The sequence below is a fragment of the Rattus norvegicus genome, chromosome X (genome assembly GCF_036323735.1).
Source record: "Rattus norvegicus strain BN/NHsdMcwi chromosome X, GRCr8, whole genome shotgun sequence".
NCBI lineage: Eukaryota > Metazoa > Chordata > Mammalia > Rodentia > Muridae > Rattus > Rattus norvegicus.
The window spans coordinates 69,540,492-69,565,955 of NC_086039.1; the positions used below are offsets into that span (position 1 = coordinate 69,540,492).

A 25,464-nucleotide genomic window follows, 5' to 3' on the forward strand; every position below is an offset into this window, starting at 1 on the left:
AGTCAAAACTGGAGAAAAACCAGTGCCCACACACACACACACACACACACACACACACACACATCAACAAAGAAGAATAGTGGAGCCTAGTCTTCTCCTCAGGAGGCTGTATGACATACACCAGCACTCTGAATCTTCTGACAGTGTAGAGCCATGGAAGGTCCAGTCTGGGGCAGAAACTATCATTCCTGTCTCAGCTGGATAGGCACCAGCTGTCATGGATGGATGAGAACCACCCATTCACACTATACTGGCAAAGACATGAGGAGCTTAGATTTCCAGTCCTATCTAGAAGCAAACCTCCCTTCTGATGTTGTATAAGAGGGAACTTGGTGAAGAGTTTAAATTTCACTATCTAAAGAAACTGCACCTGTTGTTTGCCGGACATAGATAAATCAATCTGAGGACTGACCAGGAAACTTCCCCTCAGTGGATAACTTAAATAGTTCCAGAGAGTTCTGAGTCCAGGTTGGTGGTGGTGGTGGTGGTGGTGGAAATGATGATCTTACCCAGTGTTGGGTCACACATGCTATAATACCAACTAGCCATGAAAGACTCGCTCACTGGTACAATAACATCATGATGGTTATGTGGTAGCCAACAACTTTCTCACTGGATTTGAGGCCTCCATCATAGGAGGGAGACATCTTAGCCTTGTTCTGAGAACTTGGTCAGAAGTCTATTGTTTGGGAGGTCATAGGCACTGTGGGGAAACCTACTATCATTTTCTTGCTAAGTAGTCATGTTATTAAGCTGTCTTCTAAATATTTATGCCTATACCCCTAGATGTGCTGTTCTCAATCTGGGTCAGAGAAGCATGTATTTGTAGAGAGTGGAGGTTAATGGAGAGAGTCTCAACTAGTCAGAGTGATGAGAATTAGTGGCAGGGTGCTCAATTCCAAATGAATCATCTGTACTAAACACATTCCCATCCCCAAAGCTCTGGGAACACCATGGAAGAGAAAGGAGAAAGAAAGTAAAGGCCCATTCATGGAAAGGGGAAGCTATGAAATGCCATTACTGGGCATCATTGGCTATTGCGCCCACAAACTCAGAGCATCTGTGCTCACCTGAATAAGACCTGCAAAATATCTTGATCAAGTGGCATATTCAAGCCACTCAAAATTCCAGCGTGGATTAGGAAAGAATGCCTCTTAGCTGAGGGGCTACTGGCAGTTGATGGCTTCTAAGGAGGGAAAGTAATTTTTCCTTGGAGGTATGGTCACTGGTAGGCTGCCCACACTTCAATGGGTGACCACATACACCCTTTACATGTGCATATGAACAGCCCTAAGTGAACTCAGTGAGATACCAAGAGAAGATGACCTGACATAGGGAGGGGGTGTATTGAGAATGGTCCAAGGTGATGAGAAATTGCCTCTCAAATCATGAGTTGAAATAAGTTTTTCCTTTAGGTTGCTTTTGTCAAGTATTTTATGACAGCAGGGAGGAAAAGTAACTGATATAAATGCCATACCTATTCACTCAAAAATAGAAATTCAGAAGAGTATATCTAATAAGACACACATAGATATACATGCTGAGAATGATAAAGTGTAATGAAAGAAAACATCAGAAATTTTATTTGAATAAATATAGATATGGGCACAGTGTTCATAAGGTTAGAATGATCAACATAAAAACCGTCAACTTTCCTCAAAGTAATTGATAGATACCTTGTAGTGGTTTGAATAAGAATGGCCCACATAGGCTCATATTTTTGAATGCTTTGTCACTAGGAAGTGAAACTGTTTGAAAGGACTAAAAGAATTAAGAGGTTTGGCCTTTTTGGAGGATATATATAACTAGGGTGGGATTTTGAGGTTTCAAAACCCCATGCCAGCCCCTACCCCCGCATATCTGTCTATGGATCAGGATGTAGCTCTCGGCTACTGCTTCAGAGTCATGCTTGCTGCCATAGTCTCTGCCATGATAATGGAGGACTAACCCTCTGAAACTGTAAGCAAACTTCCAATAAATGTTTTCTAAGAGTTGCCTTAGTCATGGTATCCCTTCACAGCAATCTAACACTAAGACAAAAATTGGTAATAGGGGCTGAGGTATTGCTGTAGCAGTACTGACCATGCTGTTGTTTGGAGGAATATAGAAAATTTGGGGGGCTTTGGACTAGAAAAGCAATTCAATACTTTAAGTGGGGTCTTACTGCGCCATCCTAGTAGGAGCAAGGACAGTGGTGCTAGGAATAATGTGCACCCAGCTCAAGAAGTTTCAAAGGTGAAACATATTAATGGCTGGCCTAGAGACCATTCTTGTGATGTTTTGGTAAAGAATATAGCTGGATTTTGCCCTTGTTCCAAAAATCATCCAAAGATTACATTGGAGAGTTTAGTATTAATGACACTGGTAGAGGAAATTTCAAGACAGCCTATAGTGTGCCAAGTGGTTATTAGTGGTCACTCATGCAAATCTACAATAAAAAGGATAAAGTTGAGCAAGGAGAAATACAAAGTGTATGAGGAGAAAAAGAGAATCAAGAAATGTTTTGTTACACCCGCGGATCCCGGCCCGCAGCAGCTCTCTGCTCCCAGACCCGGTGAGAGAGAGACCCAACCGCCTGGTCAGGTGGGCACTCCTGAGGCTGCAGAGCGGAAGAGACCACCAACACTGCTCACCCCTGCCCACATCCCTGGCCCAAGAGGAAACTGTATAAGGCCTGTGGGCTCCCGTGGGGGAGGGCCCAGGAGCGGCAGGACCCCTGCCAGAGACACCGCCGGACCCTGAAGGAAACAGACCGGATAAACAGTTCTCTGCACCCAAATCCCGTGGGAGGGAGAGCTAAACCTTCAGAGAGGCAGACAAGCCTGGGAAACCAGAAGAGACTGCTCCCTGCACACACATCTCGGACGCCAGAGGAAAAAGCCAAAGACCATCTGGAACCCTGGTGCACTGAAGCTCCCGGAAGGGGCGGCACAGGTCTTCCTGGTTGCTGCCGCTGCAGAGAGCCCCTGGGCAGCACCCCACCAGCGAACCTGAGCCTCGGGACCACAGGTAAGACCAAATTTTCTGCTGCAAGAAAGCTGCCTGGTGAACTCAAGACACAGGCCCACAGGAACAGCTGAAGACCTGTAGAGAGGAAAAACTACACGCCCGAAAGCAGAACACTCTGTCCCCATAACTGACTGAAAGAGAGGAAAACAGGTCTACAGCACTCCTGACACACAGGCTTATAGGACAGTCTAGCCACTGTCAGAAATAGCAGAACAAAGTAACACTAGAGATAATTTGATGGCAAGAGGCAAGCACAGGAACCCAAGCAACAGAAACCAAGACTACATGCCATCATCGGAGCCCAATTCTCCCACCAAAACAAACATGGAATATCCAAACACACCAGAAAAGCAAGATCTAGTTTCAAAATCATATTTGATCATGATGCTGGAGGACGTCAAGAAAGACATGAACACACTTAGGGAAACACAGGAAAACATTAATAAACAAGTAGAAGCCTACAGAGAGGAATCGCAAAAATCCCTGAAAGAATTCCAGGAAAACACAATCAAACAGTTGAAGGAATTAAAAATGGAAATAGAAGCAATCAAGAAAGAACACATGGAAACAACCCTGGATATAGAAAACCAAAAGAAGAGACAAGGAGCTGTAGATACAAGCTTCACCAACAGAATACAAGAGATGGAAGAGAGAATCTCAGGAGCAGAAGATTCCATAGAAATAATTGACTCAACTGTCAAAGATAATGTAAAGCAGAAAAAGCTACTGGTCCAAAACATACAGGAAATCCAGGACTCAATGAGAAGATCAAACCTAAGGATAATAGGTATAGAAGAGAGTGAAGACTCCCAGCTCAAAGGACCAGTAAATATCTTCAACAAAATCATAGAAGAAAACTTCCCTAACCTAAAAAAAAGAGATACCCATAGACATACAAGAAGCCTACAGAACTCCAAATAGATTGGACCAGAAAAGAAACACCTCCCGTCACATAATTGTCAAAACACCAAACGCACAAAATAAAGAAAGAATATTAAAAGCAGTAAGGGAAAAAGGTCAAGTAACATATAAAGGGAGACCTATCAGAATCACACCAGACTTCTCGCCAGAAACTATGAAGGCCAGAAGATCCTGGACTGATGTCATACAGACCCTAAGAGAACACAAATGCCAGCCCAGGTTACTGTATCCAGCAAAACTCTCAATTAACATTGATGGAGAAACCAAGATATTCCATGACAAAACCAAATTTACACAATATCTTTCTACAAATCCAGCACTACAAAGGATAATAAATGGTAAAGCCCAACATAAGGAGGCAAGCTATACCCTAGAAGAAGCAAGAAACTAATCGTCTTGGCAACAAAACAAAGAGAATGAAAGCACACAAACATAACCTCACATCCAAATATGAATATAACGGGAAGCAATAATCACTATTCCTTAATATCTCTCAATATCAATGGCATCAACTCCCCAATAAAAAGACATAGATTAACAAACTGGATACGCAACGAGGACCCTGCATTCTGCTGCCTACAGGAAACACACCTCAGAGACAAAGACAGACACTACCTCAGAGTGAAAGGCTGGAAAACAACTTTCCAAGCAAATGGTCAGAAGAAGCAAGCTGGAGTAGCCATTCTAATATCAAATAAAATCAATTTCCAACTAAAAGTCATCAAAAAAGATAAGGAAGGACACTTCATATTCATCAAAGGAAAAATCCACCAAGATGAACTCTCAATCCTAAATATCTATGCCCCAAATACAAGGGCACCTACATACGTAAAAGAAACCTTACTAATGCTCAAAGCACACATTGCACCTCACACAATAATAGTGGGAGATTTCAACACCCCACTCTCATCAATGGACAGATCATGGAAACAGAAATTAAACAGTGATGTCGACAGACTAAGAGAAGTCATGAGCCAAATGGACTTAACGGATATTTATAGAACATTCTATCCTAAAGCAAAAGGATATACCTTCTTCTCAGCTCCTCATGGCACTTTCTCCAAAATTGACCATATAATTGGTCAAAAAACGGGCCTCAACAGGTACAGAAAGATAGAATTAATCCCATGCGTGCTATCGGACCACCACGGCCTAAAACTCGTCTTCAATAACAATAAGGGAAGAATGCCCACATATACGTGGAAATTGAACAATGCTCTACTCAATGATAACCTGGTCAAGGAAGAAATAAAGAAAGAAATTAAAAACTTTTTAGAATTTAATGAAAATGAAGATACAACATACTCAAACTTATGGGACACAATGAAAGCTGTGCTAAGAGGAAAACTCATAGCGCTGAGTGCCTGCAGAAAGAAACAGGAAAGAGCATATGTCAGCAGCTTGACAGCACACCTAAAAGCTCTAGAACAAAAAGAAGCAAATACACCCAGGAGGAGTAGAAGGCAGGAAATAATCAAACTCAGAGCTGAAATCAACCAAGTAGAAACAAAAAGGACCATAGAAAGAATCAACAGAACCAAAAGTTGGTTCTTTGAGAAAATCAACAAGATAGATAAACCCTTAGCCAGACTAACGAGAGGACACAGAGAGTGCGTCCAAATTAACAAAATCAGAAATGAAAAGGGAGACATAACTACAGATTCAGAGGAAATTCAAAAAATCATCAGATCTTACTATAAAAACCTATATTCAACAAAATTTGAAAATCTTCAGGAAATGGACAATTTCCTAGACAGATACCAGGTATCGAAGTTAAATCAGGAACAGATAAACCAGTTAAACAACCCCATAACTCGTAAGGAAATAGAAGCAGTCATTAAAGGTCTCCCAACCAAAAAGAGCCCAGGTCCAGACGGGTTTAGTGCAGAATTCTATCAAACCTTCATAGAAGACCTCATACCAATATTATCCAAACTATTCCACAAAATTGAAACAGATGGAGCCTTACCGAATTCCTTCTACGAAGCCACAATTACTCTTATACCTAAACCACACAAAGACACAACAAAGAAAGAGAACTTCAGACCAATTTCCCTTATGAATATCGACGCAAAAATACTCAATAAAATTCTGGCAAACCGAATTCAAGAGCACATCAAAACAATCATCCACCATGATCAAGTAGGCTTCATCCCAGGCATGCAGGGATGGTTTAATATACGGAAAACCATCAACGTGATCCATTATATAAACAAACTGAAAGAACAGAACCACATGATCATTTCATTAGATGCTGAGAAAGCATTTGACAAAATTCAACACCCCTTCATGATAAAAGTCCTGGAAAGAATAGGAATTCAAGGCCCATAACAAACATAGTAAAAGCCATATACAGCAAACCAGTTGCTAACATTAAACTAAATGGAGAGAAACTTGAAGCAATCCCACTAAAATCAGGGACTGGACAAGGCTGCCCACTCTCTCCCTACTTATTCAATATAGTTCTTGAAGTTCTAGCCAGAGCAATCAGACAACAAAAGGAGATCAAGGGGATACAGATCGGAAAAGAAGAGGTCAAAATATCACTATTTGCAGATGACATGATAGTATATTTAAGTGATCCCAAAAGTTCCACCAGAGAACTACTAAAGCTGATAAACAACTTCAGCAAAGTGGCTGGGTATAAAATTAACTCAAATAAATCAGTTGCCTTCCTCTATACAAAAGAGAAACAAGACGAGAAAGAAATTAGGGAAACGACACCCTTCATAATAGACCCAAATAATATAAAGTACCTCGGTGTGACTTTAACCAAGCAAGTAAAAGATCTGTACAATAAGAACTTCAAGACACTGAGGAAAGAAATTGAAGAAGACCTCAGAAGATGGAAAGATCTCCCATGCTCATGGATTGGCAGGATTAATATAGTAAAAATGGCCATTTTACCAAAAGCAATCTACAGATTCAATGCAATCCCCATCAAAATACCAATCCAATTCTTCAAAGAGTTAGACAGAACAATTTGCAAATTCATCTGGAATAACAAAAAACCCAGGATAGCTAAAGCTATCCTCAACAATAAAAGGACTTCAGGGGGAATCACTATCCCTGAACTCAAGCAGTATTACAGAGCAATAGTGATAAAAACTGCATGGTATTGGTACAGAGACAGACAGATAGACCAATGGAATAGAATTGAAGACCCAGAAATGAACCCACACACCTATGGTCACTTGATTTTTGACAAAGGAGCCAAAACCATCCAATGGAAAAAAGATAGCATTTTCAGCAAATGGTGCTGGTTCAACTGGAGGGCAACATGTAGAAGAATGCAGATCGATCCATCCTTATCACCCTGTACAAAGCTTAAGTCCAAGTGGATCAAGGACCTCCACATCAAACCAGACACACTCAAACTAATAGAAGAAAAACTAGGGAAGCATCTGGAACACAGGGGCACTGGAAAAAATTTCCTGAACAAAACACCAATGGCTTATGCTCTAAGATCAAGAATCGACAAATGGGATCTCATAAAACTGCAAAGCTTCTGTAAGGCAAAGGACACTGTGGTTAGGACAAAACGGCAACCAACAGATTGGGAAAAGATCTTTACCAATCCTACAACAGATAGAGGCCTTATATCCAAAATATACAAAGAACTCAAGAAGTTAGACCGCAGGGAAACAAATAACCCTATTAAAAAATGGGGTTCAGAGCTAAACAAAGAATTCACAGCTGAGGAATGCCGAATGGCTGAGAAACACCTAAAGAAATGTTCAACATCTTTAGTCATAAGGGAAATGCAAATAAAAACAACCCTGAGATTTCACCTCACACCAGTGCGATTGGCTAAGATCAAAAACTCAGGTGACAGCAGATACTGGCCAGGATGTGGAGAAAGAGGAACACTCCTCCATTGTTGGTGGGATTGCAGACTGGTAAAACCATTCTGGAAATCAGTCTGGAGGTTCCTCAGAAAATTGGACATTGAACTGCCTGAGGATCCAGCTATACCTCTCTTGGGCATATACCCAAAAGATGCCTCAACATATAAAAGAGACACGTGCTCCACTATGTTCATCGCAGCCTTATTTATAATAGCCAGAAAATGGAAAGAACCCAGATGCCCTTCAACAGAGGAATGGATACAGAAAATGTGGTACATCTACACAATGGAATATTACTCAGCTATCAAAAACAACGAGTTTATGAAATTCGTAGGCAAATGGTTGGAACTGGAAAATATCATCCTGAGTGAGCTAACCCAATCACAGAAAGACATACATGGTATGCATTCATTGATAAGTGGCTATTAGCCCAAATGCTTGAATTACCCAAGATCCCTAGAACAAACGAAACTCAAGACGGATGATCAAAATGTGAATGCTTCACTCCTTCTTTAATTGAGGAAAAAGAATACCCTTGGCAGGGAAGGGAGAGGCAAAGATTAAAACAGAGACTGAAGGAACACCCATTCAGAGCCTGCCCTACATGTGGCCCATACATATACAGCCACCCAATTAGACAAGATGGATGAAGCAAAGAAGTGCAGACCGACAGGAGCCAGTTGTAGATCGCTCCTGAGAGACACAGCCAGAATACAGCAAATACAGAGGCGAATGCCAGCAGCAAACCACTGAACTGAGAACAGGTCCCCTATTGAAGGAATCAGAGAAAGAACTGGAAGAGCTTGAAGGTGCTCGAGACCCCAAAAGTACAACAATGTCAAGCAACCAGAGCTTCCAGGGACTAAGCCACTACCTAAAGACTATACATGGACTGACCCTGGACTCTGACCTCATAGGTAGCAATGAATATCCTAGTAAGAGCACCAGTGGAAGGGGAAGCCCTGGGTCCTGCTAAGACTGAACCCCCAGTGAACTAGTCTATGGGGGGAGTGCGGCAATGGGGGGAGGGTTGGGAGGGGAACACCCATAAGGAAGGGGAGGGGGGAGGGGGATGTTTGCCCGGAAACCGGGAAAGGGAATAACACTCGAAATGTATATAAGAAATACTCAAGTTAATAAAAAAAAATTGTATCCTCTAGTATTATAGATGTAGGACAGTACTGTATCATACCTCTGTGGATGTAAAATAGCTTGTACCTGCTTTATGATACGTAGTAGTGACCGTGCTTTATCAGAGCTGTTTTTAATGATGTTGCTCAGAATGTTTTCTTTCCAGATGATGATTGAGAAGCTAATTTAAAAAAAAATGGTGCCAGGTACCACAAGAGTAACAGAACTGTGCTGTTTTCTCGGGTTTTGTTTTTTTACTTTTTTTTTTTTTAATGGAGTGTGCTGGATGTCTCTACAGTTTTGTTCAGATGACTGCAGAACCTGGAAAAGCTGTTGCTGCTGTTGATGCATAACACACTGCTATTATTGGTCTTTTTATATAAATATAAATATATATATACAGATATATAATTTGAATTTTTTGAAACTTTACCTGTGCTGTCAACTTTCGAAAAAAGTATCCCCGTTTACTGTGTTGAGTTGGCACTGTACAGAAATTAACAGCCATATTGGTCTAGAAATGTTGAACTTAAGTTTTTTCCATTTGTACAGGGGTAACACACTGTATTAAATATGTAGGTCTTATATACGTGGGTTTGATTACAAAAACTAATAAAGTATTCTCTAAATTAAAAAAAAAGATAAAAAAAAAAACATTGAGAAAACCATCAAAGAAAATGCAAAATGCAAAAGCTCCTAACCCAAAACCTCCAGGAAATCGAGGACACAATAAGAAGGCCAAACCTAAGGATAAGAGGTATAGAAGAGAGTGAAGACTCCCAGCTCAAAGGACCAGTAAATATATTTAACAAAATCATAGAAGAAAACTTCCCTAACCTAAAGAAAGAGATGCTCATGAACATACAAGAAGCCTACAGAACTCCAAATAGATTGGACCAAAGAAAATTTCCTCCTATCACATAATAATCAAAACACCAAATGCACAAAACAAAGGAAGAATATTAAAAGGAGTAAGAGAAAAGGGGCAAATAACATGTAATGGCAGATGTATCAGAATCACACCAGACTTCTCAACAGAGACTATGAAAGCCAGAAGATCCTGGGCAGATGTCATACAGACCCTGAGAGAACACAAATGCCAGCCCAGGTTACTGTATCCAGCAAAACTCTCAATTAACATAGATGGAGAAACCAAGATATTCCATGACAAAACCAAATTTACACAATATCTCTCCACAAATCCAGCCCTACAAAGGATAATAAATGGAAAACTCCAACACAAGGAGGAAAACTACACCCTAGAAAAAGCAAGAAAGTGATCTCCTTGCCAGAACACCAAAAGAAGAAAGACACACAAACAAAATTCCACCTCTAACAACAAAAATAACAGGAAGCAACAATCACTATTCCTTAATATCCTTTAATATCAATGGACTCAATTCCCCAATAAAAAAACACAGATTAACATTGGGGATTAACAATTCCCCAATAAAAAAACACAGGACCCAACATTTTGCCACATACTGGAAACACACCTCAGAGACAAAGACAGATACTACCTCAGAGTGAAAGGCTGGAAAATAACTTTCCAAGCAAATGGTCCAAAGAAACCAGCTGGGGTAGCCATTCTAATATTGAATAAATTCGACTTTCAAGCAAAAGTCAATAAAAAAGATAAGGAAGGACACTTCATATTCATCAAAGGAAAAATCCACCAACATGAACTCTCAATCCTAAATATCTATACCCCAAATACAAGGGCACCTACATATGTAAAAGAAACCTTACTAAAGCTCAAAACACACATTGCACCTCACACAATAACAGTAGGAGATTTCAACACCCCACTCTCATCAATGGACAGATCATGGAAACAGAAACTGAACAGAGACACAAAGAAACTAACAGAAGTTGTGAATCAAATGGACTTAACAGATATCTATAGAACATTTCATCCTAAAACAAAAGGATATACCTTCTTCTCAGCACCTCATGATACCTTCTCCAAAATTGACCATATAATTGGTTATGAAACAGGCCTCAACAGATACAGGAAGACAGAAATAATCCCATGCATCCTATCAGACCACCACAGACTAAGGCTGGTCTTCAATAACAACAAAAACAACAGAAAGCCCACATACACATGGAAGCTGAACAATGCTCTACTCAATGGTAACCTGGTCAAGGAAGAAATAAAGAAATTAAAGACTTTTTAGAATTTAATGAAAATGAAGGCACAACATACCCAAACTTTTGGGACACAATGAATGCAGTGCAAAGAGGAAAACTCATGGCTCTGAGGGCCTCCAAAAAGAAACTGGAGAAAGCATACACTAGCAGCTTGACAGCACACTTGAAAACACTTCTAAAAACTTGTAGAAGAAAATCAAAGTTTTTATGACTTTGTGCTTTATGGTGATTTCTTGGTTAACACACACACACACACACACACACACACATACACACACACTGGCAATGAAAACAAAAAATAAATAAGTAGGGGTTCCATACAATAAAATTTGGGGGACTGTCAAAATGTCTCAGTGGGTAAAGAAGCCTTCAGCAAGTCTGATAATCTGGACCCACATGGCCAATTCTTATATTCTATCATGTGCACACATACACTAAATAAATATGTTTTCAAACTTTGTCTTTGTCATTTAAAAAGGGATGTAACTTTTGAGATTTAAGATTAGACAGAGTTCTTTAAACTTAACACTACAAATAAAACTTGTGTAATGACAACTGGTTAGTTATACTTGATCCAAAATAAAAATGTTGCCATGCATGAAGGCATCTGCAACCCAGCACTTACGATCCTAATGTAAAGGATTGTGGTTTTGAGGCCAGCTTGAGTTACATACCAAGCCCCCGTCTGAAAAATTCGTTATAGTGAAAATCCTTTTGTGGCACTAGTAATCCTAAACATGTCCTCACACTTGCTAGGGAAGGGGGTCTGCCACTCAGATACAAAACTAGCCTTAAAATGAAATGTTTTTGCCTTGAGACTGATCCTTCTAAGATGGCAAGCTGTAGAGTGCGCTCTAAAAACTAACAGGAAAAAGCAACCCATTTCGAAAATATGAAAATCATATAAACATTTTTTAAAATATATGTTATAGATGAAAATGAGGCTATTATAAGATGAACATCAGGCAAGATGTCTTGATGGACAAAAATGCTTGACTCATAAGCCTGACATGACCTGAATCTAATCCCCAGAACCCATGGCAAAAGGGAAAAACAACTCCACAGATTTGTTCTCTGACCTCCACACATGCACAGCAGGACATGCAGTTCATAAACAGACACCTTACACACACACACACACACACACGCATGCACGCACGCACATGCACACACACACGCACATCATTGCCACTGTCACCACTACCACCAATAATAAAAATGATGATGATGATGATAATAATAATAATAAATTTAAACTTTTAAAGATGACTATCAAGGTACAGCAAATTCCTAGTACATGCAAGGCCCTGGGGTATCATCTACTGTACTAAAAAATTACACAGGAGGACATTAAAGCCATAATGAGATTATCATAACACTTATCCAGTGTAATCTTTTTTTAAGTGGAAACCCCAAATACTGGTAAGAATACAAAGAAACTGGATCACACCTTCACTTCCAGTGAAAATGTACCAGTTACAGCCTTTCTGGAAAACAGTTCCTTAAATATATATGCACTTAGAATACAGCACGGTAATTTTATTCCTGAACATTTTGTCCAGAGGAATGAGGACTTGTGTTCACACAAAAGCGTGAACATCAGGTGGAGAATAGACTTCAGTGGTAGTGTTTGTCTAATATGGTTTGTTTGTTTGTTTGTTTGTTTGTTTTTTTCTGAGACAGGGTCTCAACATAACCTAGGCTGGCCCAGAACTTGCTAAATCTCCCAGGATGAGCTTGAAAATTTTAATTCTCCTACCCCCACCTCACAAGTTCTAGAATTATAATAAGCTTGTGTTAGCAAATGTGGTTCTCAAGTGGGGAGTGGGGCAGTACCTAAAAGTCAGTTTGGGAAACTAAAATCAAAGCAAAAGATTAGCGGCAGTAAAAGCACATTTGCATTTGTTTTTCAGAAATGTTTAAAGAATCTTCTGAAACAAACTTTTTAAAAAACAACCAAGAATAATTTACAGAGCCCATTTAGGAGAACTGAGGGCCCGGTAGGGGTGTTTGTGTGATTTCTGTTAGCATAAGCCAGAAGAACTGCTTATTGCCGTCTTACACTGAGACGGGACTCACTGGTTTTGAAACATAAATTTAAAAGATTCTGTGTTCCCAGGAATGTAAGAAAATATCTTTGTTCTGATACACAAAGATTAAAAGTTCAGGACCTGAAGTATTAGAGAAAGCCACACTGCTTCCCGGACACTTCAAGGTCAGAACATATTCGGCAGATAGTATTTATCATGTGGTTCTCAAACATGGGCTATGCTGTGTTATGTTCCAAACTTGGGAACAATGAAGGCAGTGAGAGCGAACAATTCTACAGGCCCCATTATGGCGCGCATTGTAGAAAGGCAGACTGCTAGGAGCAACTTTTGAAGTCTGTTAAAACTGGCGCCACTGGGAGGAGGACTCTTAACAACTTTTGAAATCTGTTAGAAAATGGAGCCGTGACATGCTACGGGGGTTTCAAGAGGACATGCTCAAGGGTTCTCAACAGCCAGTCACAAAGGCAGGCATATCTGGGGGCGTGGCCCTAGAGGGCAGTAGCCAATAGCAGAGAGGACTGTGAGTAAAATTCTGAGCCACCATTGTGTGAGGCCATTCTGCCATAGCTACCTCTCAGAGAGGTTGTACTTAACTGTCTGGCAATCTGAGAGAGGTTGTACTTGCCTGTCTGGTGATCTGAACTGTTGGTTTCCTCCAGACTTGAACTCCCATTTTCCACTAGTAAGATGGATGACACTGAGCATGAACTCCAACGAGTGATCCGTCGCCACTATCGTGAAAAGAGGGAGTTACAAGCTCATATCCAGACCCTGAAAGCTTCCGTCCCGAAGAACGACAAGGGAAGACGAAAGCAGCTGCTCTCTGATATCGCCCGTCTCGAGGCCGAGATGGAGCAAAGGCACGAGCAGGAGCTGGAAAAATTTGGAGAAAATCCCGAGAGTGGTGTGGATTCAGTTACAGCGGACCTCAAAAAGATGAATCTCGAGAATATGCCTCCACGCCCAGCAAAGTCCCAGAAACGCCGAGACCGAAGAGCTAACCTGGAGAGACGGCGCCAGGAAAGGATGCCTGCGGCCCAGGCTGAGCAGCTGGCTGCTTACCGTCGTGAGGAGGAGGAGAAGGTCGCTGCCATTCTCGGAGCTAAAAATTTAGAGATGAAGACCATCCCTGCTGACGGCCACTGCATGTACCGGGCCATCCAGGACCAGCTGGTATTCTCCGTGACAATAGAGAGCCTGCGGTACCGCACTGCCTACTACATGAGGAAACATATTGATGACTTCTTACCTTTCTTCACCGAACCCGAGGCAGGCAACTTCTACACCCGGGAGGACTTCCTGAGGTACTGTGATGACATCGTGCACAAGGCTTCGTGGGGAGGCCAGCTGGAGCTGAGAGCCCTTTCGCATGTCCTGCAGACCCCTATCGAGGTGGTACAGGCCAACTCACCCATCATTGTCATCGGGGAGGAGTACACCAGGAAGCCGCTCACGCTGGTCTATCTGCACTACGCCTGCGACTTCGGAGAGCACTACAATTCGGTGAAGCCCATTGAGGTCCCTGGAGCAGTTGGAGGAATGGCGCCACGACTCTTCTAGAAGTTTCCATCAGACACAAAGGAACTCTGGCCTAGGCGCCATCTTTGTCACCTCTGTGGCCGTGGTTCCTAGGAGAACCGGAGCAGCTATGGCGTCTTCGTAGGAATACTTGCTTTTCCTTCGCTGATTTTTGTTTCTGCTTGTTTTTCAAGATTTGTTTGTCTGTGTCCTGCCTCTTCTTTGCCTCTTCTTTATTTGTTTGTATGTTTGGGGGGAGGGGGTTGGAGGGGGGTTGTTTGTTTTGTTTTGGGGTCATTGTTTGTTTTTTCCCCCCTCTCAGATTTGTGTGTGTGTGTGTGTGTGTGTGTGTGCGTGCGTGCGTGCGTGCGTGCCTGCATGCGTGCGTGTGTGCGCGCGCATGTGTGTGTGAGTGTGTGTGTGTCTCCCCTCTCATGTGGCAGGGAATGGGATAACATCTTCTTGGGACACCTAAGAGGCTTAAATTTCATCAACTCTAACATCATTTGGCCCTTTGGTGCTTTTGTCTAGGTGAGGTTTCAGTTAGGCTGAAAATGGAAATTTGGCGTTTTGCTCATTGTTTACCTGGGCGGAAATGTTTAGTAGAAGGATTCAGGTTGTGGGAATTTCCCTGCAAATTTATCAGCCCACTTGATAAAAGTACAGTTGGTATGACTGAAATGACTTATGAGTGTTTTTAAGGAAAAAAGTCACAGCTGGCTGACTTGCTCTTAACAATGTTAAAATACCTGGGTTAATTTGTTTGGTTTTATTTTTCATTCAAACTTGTAAAGCTAGGTGCAAATGGGTTTTAGTTACCCAGATATTTTCTAAGCACTAAAAACTGTGTTTTAATAGGTAAATATAGCTGTTAGCTACAGAAATTCAATTTAATGAACCAGTAGCTTTAAGGTAAGGTTTACCTTAAAGATGTGGAAGATCTGAACTTAGTGATGTTTTCTTTTTTAATTTTTAGAGAGATAAAATATATCAAAAGTGACTTCTGGAATCTCTTCCAGTTTTTGTATAAAGGAATGCAGTGAACAATACAGTGGTTTCTGTTAGAAATCATTGTCTTAAATGTGACATTCAAAGGGAAGAGCAAGAATGGAATGATTTGCAGGGTTATCATTCTTGAGTGTTAGAGAAGTTACTTATTCATAAAAAATAAAAACCGTTGTCCCTTTCAGATGATCTCAAATAGTATATGTAAGTTTAAAAACTTTTTGAAAACTAATGCAATGTGTTAAAAAAAATAAAAGCAACTTTTGAAATAACCTAATTTGCATTTCTTGTATAGCTGACTTAGGCCACATGAAGTTTGTATCTCAGATGGCTTTTAGCAAAGGTCTCCTAATTAATAGGAGGTTTGGTGGGGGACAGATGAGGCTTTGGCTGATACACTTGCAGTCTTGGAGGTGGCCAGGACTGAAATGTTTCCCAGGCTGTAACTGAAGGAGGATGCCCTGCGTCGTTGTTTCACTCAGTGAAATCCACGAAAGGGCTAATTTTAATATTCTCTGCTGTGTATTTTAAAAAGAGCCCTGATGGTGGGGGGATACCCAGGGAGGGGCCCACCCACTCAGAGGGGACGAGGAGGGGATGTGGGAAGGGGTGACTGGGAGGGACCAGTGAGTGGGATGTAAAGTAAATACATATAATAATAATAATAATAATAATAATAATAATAATAATAGAATCTAAAGATAATAAATCCAAATTAGACTATCATAAAGACTTTGGCATTTTACTTTCACAAAAGAAAATAACCCTATAGTAACTGCAAATTAATGAAAAAAGAAATGACTCATTTTCTTAGATTTTAGCTTGTGTTTTATTCCTGTAGTTTTAGTGGATAAAATTCAAATGATTTTTTTTAAAAGACCCCTGATTCCAAGTCCTAGCCAGGCCAGGGATACATTGCAGGAGGGGAAGAAATGCTACTATAGTCTACTTCAGAATGTTCCTGAAATCCCAACAGAGTTCTCACTATGGAAACAGATAAAGGTTCAAAACATGCTTCTGGGGTACATTGTGAGAGAAGTCTTTTGTAGGAGCAGGAACACTTTGGGGAAGGGATTGTGAGTTAGGGAGGAAGCGGGGACTAGCTTTGGGAGGAGGCAAGGACTGGGGAAGGGAAATGTGCTGTGTAATCTCCAAAAGGAGGCCTGGCTGGGAAGGAGGGTAGAGGCTGAGGACAGGGACAGTCCAGGAAAAGCTGTACAGGCTGGACTTGGAGGGGCCAACAAGTATAATAAGGGGTAGGATGGGAAATAGACCTTAAAGTGTCTGGGGGATTTTGTTTTGTTTCATTTTATTTTGAAGAAGCCTTGCTAGGGGAGAGGACATGGATGGGGTTTAGGGAAGAGGCCTGACTAAGGATGTGAGTGAAGGCATGGAAGAGCTCTAGAAATGGAAGAGAGGCTTTATGGGATGGACTGTATGAAGTGGGCATGGAGAGTCGGCTTGGCTAAGGCAAAGGATGCTGACGGACATGGGTCTGATTGACAAGAGGCAACATACTGTGCTGAAGAAAGGCTTGGCTGAAGGTTAGAGGCACAGACACTGGCTGGTGAAGGCCTCCTGGTGGGGAGGGGAAACTGGCCGAAAACAATTGAATTCTGGAAAAGAGGTTCTAGCCAGAGCGGCCTTGTTTGGATAATAAGGTAGAGAACTGGGCTTCCCAGGGAAGGCATCCACAGCCGTGGAGAGAGGAATGGGCTGGTCACTGAGCAAGTCACTGAAGTAAGAGGCCAGGCTGGAAAGAGCATACACGGGCTGGACTGAGGCCCCAGCATATATGAAGCAGATGTGCAGGACAAGTTCCAGGTGGGTTTCTCAACAACTGGACAGGGGCTGTCCCTAAAGCTGTAACCCAACTGGGCTGCCTTGTCTGGCCTCAGTGCAAGAGGTTGCCTAACCCTGCAGAGACTTGATGTGCGGGGGTCTGGGGGGGGACACCCATGGGCCCCCAGAAGAGAAGGGGATGGGAAGGGACTCTGAGGAGAGATGGGGCAGCAGTTGGGATTTAAAACTAATTAATTAATTAATCAATGGAAAAATAAAATTTGAAATAAAGAGGTCAGGTTGGACATGTGCAACAGATGATGAACAAGTCCATGGCTCTTGAATGGGGAAATGATCAGGGCAGGCAACCTGGTTAGGCAACAGTCACTTGCTAGAGACACTTTCTGAGGAAGGCTCTGGAAGGAGATGAAGCCTTCCTGAGGAAAGAGGCATTGGCTGGGGAACCAATCAGCTTGGAAGAAAAGGACTAAACAGAGGATCCTGACAAGTAAAAGCACCACCAGGTTTGGAAAAGTTGTGCAGGCTGACATGGGGACACAACCTGGGGAAAAGAGCATTGGGGAGAGGAAAGTAGTCCAAGAAGGGAAGAGAGGCCTCTGGGGCTCCTGGTGGAGAATTAAGCTTGGGTTGAGAAGTAGGCCTGGTTTGTCAAGGGACACAAACTCTCCAGCTACTATCCTGTGAACTGTCATGGAAGGAGAAAAGAACCTCACTTAGTCTAGGGTATATACAAGGATGCAGGCTAGGTGGGCAGAGGAGCCAGCGCACAGAGTAGCAAAGCAAGGAGGAAGATCTTAGCAATAGGTTAGGGAAGAGGGCCCAGCTGGGTAGGAGAGCAGAGGGACAACTCTGGGTAAGGTAAGGAGGGGAGGTCTTAGACAGGGAAAGAGATCATAAGGTTGGGGCAGAGGGCTGGGTTGGTGAAATACTGGACAGCTAAAGGATGCCTAGTTGAATTAGGAGCCCAAGAACAAGGAAAGTGGCCCTGATTGTTAAAGAAGAAAAAGTCTGCAGAAAGGGTCATAACAGGTAGATGGTCTGCCTGTTAGTACTGAGTCAGTATCTACACAGAGACCCCGACTGAAGACAAGCACATAGTTGAGAAAGAAGGGGATTTAGCAGAGGAGGGAAACAGACTAGGAATTGGGGGGGGGGTCTTAGAGAAAGGAGTCAGAAGACACACAGGATAGGACAGGGAACTCAGGATCTGGAAGCTCAATTGGAGACAGGAATATATAGAGTCTTAGGGTTAGCTTTGCTCTGATGAAACACCAAGAACAAAACAAGGTTGGAGGAAAGGTTTTGAGAGAAGCCAAGACAGGGAACTCAATGCGGGCAGGAACCTGGAGGCAGGAGCTGATACAGACACCAGGGAAGAGTTCTGCTTACCGGCTTGTTCCCTATGGCTTGCTTAGCCTGTTTAATATCTCTCTCTCTCTCTCTCTCTCTCTCTCTCTCTCTCTCTCTCTCTCTCTCTCTCTCTCTTTCTCTCTCTCTCCTTCCCTCCCTCCCTTTCTTTCCTTCTGTCTTTTGTTCTTTCATCCATTCTTTCTTTCTTATTTATGTTTTGTTGTTTTAGGTTTTTTTTTGTTTTGTTTTAACTTTTCATTGATTCTTTGAGTTTCACATCATGCACCCCAGTCCTGCTCATCTCTCCCTCCCCTCGTACCTACCCTTTGCCCTTGCAACCTCTCCCCAAATAAAAACACACACACAAAAAACAAACACCAACAAAAACAAAGCATAGAAAACATCTCGTCATGGAAGCTGCAGCGCGTCACAGTGGGTCCCACTGGATCCCTCTGCCCATACATCTTCACCTGCAAAAGTTCATTGCAAGGAGTCATTGGTCTGGTTCAAGATCTCTTGCTTCAGTGACACCATCAATATTGGATCCTCACCTGGTCTCCTCCTGATTATTCTGTTGTTGCCCTGTGTCATCGAGATCCTGCAGCTGAGTGGATCTTCATGAGTGGCCTTTTCAGGAGTCCCAGCCCTTCACAGATGATGCAGATTTTAGTGTGGGACAATTCAGAGGCCCAGGTCTGGAGCTGGGTGGTAGTTGATCTGGTCAGCATTCTGCCTTATCCACACCCCCAGGGTGAGCTCTCCAGCACTGTTCAGGTCAGGTCACCCAATGTCTCCATCAGCAGGAGGCAGGGGCAGCTCTCCTACTCTCATGCCCTTCAGACAGTTCACTTGTACCCATGCCTTCAGAACCAGCTCCACTGTGTTGTCCAGTCAAGTCAAGAGGCTCGATCTCCAAAGTGCTGCAGTCTGCAAGGGGCTGGGCCAGCTTTTATACCCACAGGGCTGATTCACCCAAGCCTTCACCATCAGGGCAGCTCCACTCTATTGCCCAGGCAAGGTGCAGGGCCTGCTCTCCTCTGTGCTATGGCCAGTAAGGGGGCGGGGCCAGCTCTTCCGACCAATGCAGATGGCAAGGAGGGTGACCAGGGTTAGCACTACTTTGCTGCCCAGGTGAGGTGCAGGGCCCACTCTCCTGAGATGCTCAACCTGTTTTCTTCTAACGGAGGACCACTAGCCCAGTGAGCCCGTGACCACTGACACCCACAGTGAGCTGGGGCCTCCCTGATCAACCACTAAGAAAATGTTCCACAGGCTTGCATACGTGATCTTATGGAGGCATTTTAAAAAAAACAAGGTTTCTTCCACTCAGATGGCTATAGCTTGTGTCAAGCTGACATAAAATTAGCCAGCACATACAGATTAAGAGTCCCTGGCAGACAAAAGGATCCTGGTTGGGGTCAAGTTCCTATGTGGTTGAAGTGTTGTAGGCTAGAGCTGCCAATTCAAACTGAGGAAGGTTGCCTGGGAACCAAAGAGGGCCTGCCTGTCCATGGAACACAGTCCAGAGAAGGGTAATAAATATGTTAGCAGGCCTTGGTTTGGCTGCTGCACAAGGGCTGAGGAATCGGGCCTGAAAGGGAAAGGGGTGTACGAGGGCATCCTGTCTAGCAGAAAGGGAGACCAGGTTGAGAGTGGGGCTTGCGAAAGGATCTTGCTGTGGGAGAAAGCATACGGGATGAAGACAAACTGACTATATAAGGGCTGAGTGAGTGAGGAAAGGAGTAAGGGAGCAAACACAGGCAGGTTAAGAGCTATGGAGAGTAGGTAAAAGGCAGACTGAAATGTGCCTAGTTAGGACAAGGTATGTAAGTTGGCCTAGGATGAGAAAGGAATTCCTGGCGTTTGAAGGGGGAAAGAACTATGTGGTTAGAGGAGGAAGCAAACAGTTGCTAGACAAGAGGGACTATCAACACACAAACTGCAGCCTGAGTCTAGGATTGCCTACTATTGTAGGACAATGATGTGCTGGAAAGAAGCCTCGGCCCAGATGGAGACTAACTGGGGGAGAAAACAGTTTGATGAGTAGGGCACTGCCTGCTGATGTGACGGCCAAGGAACATGGAGTATTAACTTCTTTTTAAGAAATGATCTCATTGTATGTCCCAGTGGAGCCTGACCTTCATTAGATAGCCCAGGCTGAGTTCAAACTTGAGATCCTCCTGTCAGCCTCTAGAAAGACGAAATGACAGACATGTGCTACCATGCCCAGCCTCTGCTCCAGGAGTTCTATAACAGGTAGGCCCAAAGAGGATGCATTCTCATTTTATGGCTTGCTTCTGAACACAAGAGAAATAACTACTACTATCTTGGGAACCCTTAAGACCTGACTCGGCTGGCTAACCACTGCACCACTGTGCCTGCCTTTGCAGAAGTGAGCAGGATGTAGCAACTCGGGCCAGATTCTAATTCCGCCGCAGGACACAAACCAAGACAGGATCTTTACGGTGTGATCTGGAAGAGCACGAGGCAGTTGCAGTCTGTTCTTTTCCTATAACCATGACTATTACGGACAGTTTTGTATACGCAATATACATGAGATACTAGTCTCACAGGGACCCAATTCCAGAAGTAACTTTCACAAACACAGGTATTTACTCATTTACTTCCGGTTGGCTTTTGACACAGCGTACCTTCCTTCTTTTTGCCATATTAACTGGAGATAAGGTGTTCATTTTACGCATACTTATGCCTTCAGGTTTGAGGTCTTAACTCATTCACCCAGTTTCTAGCTTTGTGATTGTAGATAAGTGACCTAATCTTTTTTAATGTATTTCCTCCTGCATAACATGTCGTGATTAATACTTTCCCAAGCTGTATTTTTGAAGGCTGTTAGAGGCATTAAGTGAGAATACGTAGACATTGTCCGATATGTGCTACTTGCTATTAATCTCTATGTAGGTACCCAAGAAACAATAGCATCAGCCCAGGCAGCAGTCATCCCTTAATTTTTGTTGATAGTAGCATTTTGGATCCACTTGACCTTTTCCCACAGGTCCTGCCATGCAGACAAAACCTCTCACAGGGTCATCTTCCCCAGTGATTACACCCACAGCTTCCACTGGAACCTGCCTGGGAACAGGATGGCCTCCTTGCAGAGACTCTTCTGTCCAGAGTACCTTCCTTCCAGGATTTTTCTGTACATAATAAACTCATATGTTCCCAAAGCACTGTTCTATTATTACCTGCTTTTTTAAAAGATCACATTATAAGCATTCCCCAATATCTTTAAATGGTTTTCAATGTGATGGTTCTTTAAATGTTATTACATTCTTATTTGTCTTGTGTGCTTGCACATGCATGTTGTATGTGGGTCCCCAGAACACTCGCAGAAGTCTATTCTCTCCTCCTGCTATGTGAGACTTGGAGGTTAACTCGTGTTATCAGCCTTGGTGGCAGGTGCCCTTACCCCTAAGCCATCTTGCCGGTCCCAATATGATGCTATGATGCTCCTAATGCCTACATTCTTGCTTCTGAACGCAGCGTAATTTATTTATCCAATTCTGTTGTGGGACATTTAGATTGCTTTCAATTTCTCACTACTATAAATATGCCACTGTAATGTCCTTGTAGTAAATCTTTTTCTATATTTTCTGACAATTTCCTTTTGATTGGTTCTCAAAATGATCTAGGTCAAAAGGAGAGGCTTTTAATAATACTGGGAAATTGCCCTCAAGAAAGATGCTACCAATTTATACTTCCGTGTAGTTGCCAGCAATGAAAATTATCACCTTGGCTAAAACTGGAGGTGAAATAGTATGAATTGACCTTCCTTGGTTCCTAGTGAGATCAAATAACCTTTGGTTGTTGGCATGTCTGTCTGGTTCATAAAGGGCTATGTATTTCTTGTCTAGTCCTAAATTTTCCTTGGTTTTCTATGGATGCTTGTCCTCTCCTTTGAGTTTCTTCCTCTTGTGATTTCTTTTTTAAGATATGGTCTCATTCTGTAGCCCAGACTGCCCTAGAACACACTGTGTAGCCGAGCTGGCTTCAAACGCACAGCAATATTCCTGTCACAGTATTCTGAATGCTAAGCCTCCTTTCCCCCGTGTTTTAATGAATCTGGCCAGGTTTCCTTTGAGTGTTCTAAAAGCCAGTTTTGTCATACATTATTAGCCTTTCAGATTTGTTTCTGGTGTGATAAGCTAAACTTTTAAAATTGTAATGAAATTTTATCAATTTTAAGGTTTTTATCATAAAGGTTTCCCCATCCTGGGGTTAGATCCATATTCATGAGTATTTTGTGGGGTTTTTTTTTCCTGCTTTCTCTTTATCCTCAGCTACACTTAATGTATCTACCCATGTTATTTGAGTTTAAGGTAAGGACACAGAGTTTTCTCCTAAATGCAGTAGTTAGCAATTAGTCCAATGCTATTTATTGAAGAACCTATCACTCCACGGGGAATTTGAAGTGCCATCTTCTACACATAATGCATTCTTAAAAGATAATGACATAATAAAGAGATTTCAACTATTCCCACACAATGGCTGCATTTCAGTGCCCTTAGTCTGAAATTACTAGCTGCCCATTCATCCATTCATTCAGTATTTACTAAAGAGCACAGTGGCAAACAATAGCTAAGAAAGATAAAAGCTGCAGTCTTGGCACTCGGCGTCCTGAAGGTAACAGACTGAGAAATAGAAGACAACATGGTCGCTGGGCTCATTGAAAGGAACACAGAGCAGAGCACTCAGGAAGGAGAAAAAGAACAGAATGTCTCCCTCTTCAGTCTAGCCAGATGGTAGAGGAGATAGTATGAAAGGGGATGGAGAGGGAAGCAGAAGAGACCTCTCATTATAAGGAACAGTCTTTTGATCATCGCAATTCCCATTAAATAAATACAAATCAAATGAGAGCCCATCCTTACCCGTCAGGTTGGTACTCAGGTAAAGCATGGGAATGCGCTGTGGGGCCAGTTCAGACCCGGAGCTCAGAAACACTGCTGATAGCTCAGAATTAGGGACAGACTCGGAAGGGCAATTTGGCAACAGCCATCAAATTTAAACTGCACAAACCACCATGACTTGTCTTTCTAAGGTTACAGAGAAGCAGGGCATGATTTGAGTATATCTTAGCAATGTTCACGTGCTGCTTTTCATCAAGGGCAGCAGATTTCGGGGGCGGGGGATAGGAGGGCGATTTTTGGTGTTTACTCTTTTGAATTTGATAGTCTGAAACATATGAATAAATGACAACTATTAACTAATTAATTAATTACAACCTAAGCAGCAAAACTAAAAGCGTGTGGCTTTTCACACAGCAGTACATTTCAGCTGATACGTATGTACAAGGTTATCCAACAACCTCATCACAGCATTGTTTACCATAGCAAAGATTTAGGTACAGAGAAAATCAATTTTTAAAAAGTTACATGTATTATCGTCTTTAGGAAGAGGAAGAAATGTGTAAAAGAAGAAAGCAGTGAAGTTTGACTTTTTTCTTTTTATTTATTTTCCTTTTGCACTGATAGGGAATGAGCGTGGGGCTGGCCCAGAATAGGCAGGTCTATACCGCTAAGCTATGTTGTGCATTACCAGGCCCAACATTACTTTTAAGCAATATACTGTACCACTAAATTGTTGTATTGTGGTGAAATATATATAACATAAATTTTACCATTTTAATTATTATTTACTTTTGATTGTGTTTTTATATTTATTAATTTTTATTAGAATATATTCATTGTACATAGTGTTGGTCTTCATAATGTTATTTTCACTCATGTCTATCATTTGCTTTGACATTATAGACACCACCAGGCCCTTTCTTTTCTCCCTCTCTGCTCTTGTCATGGGTCCATTTCCTTTTCCCAAATAGTCTCCCCACTACTTTCATATAACATATTTTATTTGTATATTATTATATATTTATTTCTTTATAAAATCTAGGATCTACATATGAGAAAGAAACATGATATTTATCTGCATCTAGCTTATTTTGGTTAAAATGATGATCTCCAGTTCTGTCCATTTTCCTGTAAACAATAAAATTTCATTCTTCTTCACAATACACACTCTGTGTGTGTGTGTGTGTATGCATGCACCTGCGCATACATATGGTTTGGGGGTAGTTGAGATTGAAGTCATGCACGATCATTCTACTGCTGAGTAGATGAATTTTAACTATTTTAAAATGTACAGTTCAGGGGCTGGAGAGATGGCTCAGTGGTAAAGAGCACTGATTGTTCTTTCACAGGTCCTGAGTTCAAATCCCAGCAACCACGTGGTGCCTCACAACCATCTGTAATGGGATCTGATGCCCTCTTCTGCTGTGTCTGAAGACAGCTGATATACATAAAATAGATAAATCTTTTAAAAAATGTACAGTTCACTGACATCCAGTCCTTTCATGTTGTTTTGCAACCATTGCCACCATCCATGTCTAGAACTTTTTCATATTTCCAAACTGAAACTCCATACACATTTCGTTGTGTCTGAGGTTCTTGTCCAGGCTGTCTATCTGTTGGTCTCGTGCGATCCTTCTGCCTCAGATTTCAGAATAGCAGTGACTCTAAGCCATGGAAGGAAGCAAGCTCATTTTCCATAACCCCAGCTCCCCCCGTCCCTCCCCTAGCCATGGAAATCATAATTCTACAGTCTGTCTCTCAGATTCAATAGTAGAGAAACCTCATACATGTGTAATCACACAGTGTTTG

General features: G+C 42.1%; 1 protein-coding gene across 1 annotated transcript; it reads left to right on the forward strand.

Annotated features, from left to right (window-relative positions):
* Positions 1-13,723: 13,723 nt before the first annotated feature.
* On the forward strand, positions 13,724-15,898 carry Otud6a (OTU deubiquitinase 6A). The gene has a single exon (NM_001401127.1). The coding sequence runs from the start codon at positions 13,802-13,804 to the stop codon at positions 14,672-14,674; it is 873 nt and encodes a 290-aa protein (NP_001388056.1). The 5' UTR covers positions 13,724-13,801; the 3' UTR covers positions 14,675-15,898.
* The last annotated feature ends 9,566 nt before the right edge of the window (positions 15,899-25,464 follow it).